This window comes from Mastomys coucha, unplaced genomic scaffold, assembly GCF_008632895.1.
Source record: "Mastomys coucha isolate ucsf_1 unplaced genomic scaffold, UCSF_Mcou_1 pScaffold7, whole genome shotgun sequence".
In the NCBI taxonomy this organism is placed as follows: domain Eukaryota; kingdom Metazoa; phylum Chordata; class Mammalia; order Rodentia; family Muridae; genus Mastomys; species Mastomys coucha.
In genome coordinates this window covers 9,208,495-9,211,633 of record NW_022196913.1, presented here as the reverse complement: position 1 = coordinate 9,211,633, position 3,139 = coordinate 9,208,495, and the positions used below count along the sequence as shown (strand labels likewise).

Sequence of the window (3,139 nt, the reverse complement as noted above, 5' to 3'; positions counted from 1 at the left end):
ACGTGGCCTTTTTTTTTTCATAGATTTTCAAGGCAGGGTTTCTCTGTGTAGTATTGGCTGTCCTGGAACTTGCTCTGCAGACCAGGCTAGCCTCAAACCCATGGAGATACACCTGCCTCTGCCTCCCAAGTGCAGGGATTAAAGGTGTACACAACCACCATCTGGTTAACATGACCTTCCAGTCAATGAAGATTGCTTACAATCTGTCACGTTGGTTTTGGAGCTTCTTCTCAGTACTGACTTACAGTATCCCTTCATTACTGTATTGTTTTCTCAGTGCCTTTTAAGTGCAGTTGGGAATGCTGTGTTGCGGCTTTAGCTGCTTGAACATATCTTTCTGGTATGCCTTCATTCCCTAGTAGTGGGTTTTTAGGGTTTTTGTTTGTTTGTTTTTGTTTCTTTCTTGGAATAATTTTGGATTTGGGGAGTTGTGTATAATTTTTTTAATATATATTCATTTATTTTAATATATATTTATTTATTTTGTTTTATGTGTGTTTTGCTTGCATATGTATATATGCACCACATTCCTGCTTGGTGCCCATGGGGGTCAAAAGAGGGTATTGAATTCACTGGAAGTAGAGTTTTGGGTGGTTGTAAATCATTGTGTGGATGCTGGGAATCAAACCTGGGTCCCTGCAAGAGCAACAAGTGCTCTTACCAGCTGAACTACCTCTCCAGCTCCCAGGGGTGATTTTTGTAGGATTGGAACTGGAGATTGTTGTCCCCCACTTAAGTTACATTTTGTTTCTCCTTTGAGCAAGGGGCAGGGGAGGTTAGATACCTTCACTGAGCTCCCTTCATTTTCACAGTGACTTGCTTTGTCTGCTCTGCTATCTGGCTCTATCATTCCCCCTCCATCTATCGAGGCATTTTTCCTTTCTCTTTTAAGTACTCTGCTCAGTTCTAATTGCATTCTAAACCCGTCTCCTGGGGTCAAAAACTAGAAAAGAGCTTTAGATGGTCAGTTTTGGGTATTTGCAAGAGGTAGATGTGTTATTTTGAGGTGTGGAAAGATAAACTGCTATTTAAGGGTGTTTGTTCAGTATTGACTAGGAACTGTGTACTAGGTTACACTAGCACTGGCGGCAAGCAGAGCTGAGTGAGTGCTCAGGCTATTTCCAGGACATGGCTGGTCCTCTCGCATTTGATAAATCCTGCTTTAGGCAATAACTGAGTTTAGGCTATGAGAAAAGGATTTCCCACTAAAAAAGACTCCCCTCACCCCTGGATAAACATTAAGTTCCTTTTTAGAAACCCACTGCATTTCTGTATAAAATATTTTCTTCTTTTTCTTGTACCAATTCAGATGGCTCTTAAGAGTTAGAGTCTGCCATTGCTACATGAGCAAGGTTTTTCGTGTTGTAGAGTCACTTCTGCAAAAGAGCAGTCAGGCAGAGCGGACTATTTAGAACATACATATTCCAGACACAATTTGTGAATCTCCCTATTCAAGATAATTTTTTTCTTTTGAAGTAATGTTTATCTTATTTATGTGTATGCCTGTGTGTGTACAGGTGCCCACAGAGGTGAGAAGATGCCACTGGATCCCCAGGAGAGTGTGAGCTGCTGACATAGGTGCTGGGACCAGAACCCCTGTCTGATGAAAGAGCAGCCATCAGTCTTAACTGCCCCAGCTCCTCAGAGTGGTTTTACCAGTTGAATGAAATCTTTGCTTGATACAGTAACATAGTTTTATGTATGAGCCAAATCTTTCTCTTTCTTACAGAAAAGAAAACGAAGAGAGAAGGACGATGATGTTGTAAGCCTTAGCAGTCTGGATTTAAAGGTAAGCCCTGCTCCCATGTTAAAGCAGACAGCATTTTATTCCTGTGCTGTGGGAACAGTGAGTGCTGGGCTTGGCAGGGGGAAAGGGGTCATTCCTCCTTTTAATCTTTTAAGTACAAACCGAACGGGACCGGCTACAGATTCCTATGTGACAGTTTGAATGAGAGTGCTCCCCATGGGCTCATAGATTGTCGTGCTTGGACCCCAGTTGATGAACAGTTTGGAAGGTGAGCTTCAGTTTCAAAACCCCATACCAGGCCCAGTAGCATGCTTTCTCTCTCTCTCTCTCTCTCTCTCTCTCTCTCTCTCTCTCTCTCTCTCTCTCTCTCTCTCTCTCTCTCTCTCTCTCTTTCTCTCTCTCTCTCTCTTTCGCTCTCTCTCAATAGAACCGTAAGACACCCTCTTTTTGTGGTTCTACTTCCTGTTGAGAGTAAGAGGAAACCATTCTCAAAACAGTGATAAGCTGTGATATTAAGTAGCAAAGGCCATGGTGTGCCATGGTGTATGCAAACAAACAGCAAGTGGCAGCAGCAGCAGCAGGGCTAGTCAGAAGAGCACCATGCCCGTCCCGGACACCCAGGCTTTCTGGGCTCTGGCCTATTGCTGTGCTCAAGCCTCATAGGAGTTGAAACTTAGGTATAAAACTCGCAAACATTAAATACTGGTTCAATTGGGTTTTTGTTTTGTTTTCTTTAAAACAAAAACTAAGTAAGCCTACAAGTCAGCTAGCCTCAAATGTGTGGCCTGTAGTAAAGTGTTCAAAATTATATAAAATACTTGGGTACTCTTTTATTAAAACTGTTCTTAAACCAGAACCCAGTGTCCTTGGAATTAACCAGATTTTGTTAGTTAGTAAATGCTGGCTGGTAGGGTAGTCAGTGGCATGGGACTTGTGAACAACCATTTCTGCAGGATGGCCTTTCTTCTCTGTCCAAATGATTTTTTTAAGAAGTCAGAGTAGAAAACCCCTGGATTAGAATATGGCATTGTCACAGCTCTCTAGAGATACACTAAGCATGCTCTTCGCCCTGCATTTGCCTTCCTAATGTAGCCAGCGTGTACTATTTATGTCTGTCTTATTGTCGGGGCCTGCTTACTTTATTTATCTGTATGTTCAGGAACCTAACCACATATCCTGATGTGCAGGAAGTAATCAGAAAAACACTTGGCAGATGAATGTATCAAGTAATAAAGGTCAGATAAATGAAAGAAGACCAGGATCCTTAAGTAGATAGTGTGATCATTGGGTTATGTGTTTTGATTTTGGACATCTTTGTTTTGTTGGGTGGTTTTTTTGGTTTTTTTGTTTTTGTTTTTGGGTTTTTTTTTTTGTTTTTTTTTTTTTTTTTTT

The 3,139-nt window shown here is 41.5% G+C and overlaps 1 protein-coding gene across 1 annotated transcript in view; it reads left to right on the top strand.

Moving 5' to 3' along the window:
* Positions 1-3,139, top strand: part of Net1 (neuroepithelial cell transforming 1) — a 39,678-nt gene that overhangs the window by 8,126 nt on the left and 28,413 nt on the right. The window contains exon 3 of the mRNA XM_031359479.1: positions 1,730-1,789. Coding sequence (XP_031215339.1) covers positions 1,730-1,789 — 60 coding nt within the window. The remainder of the gene's footprint in view (positions 1-1,729; positions 1,790-3,139) is intronic.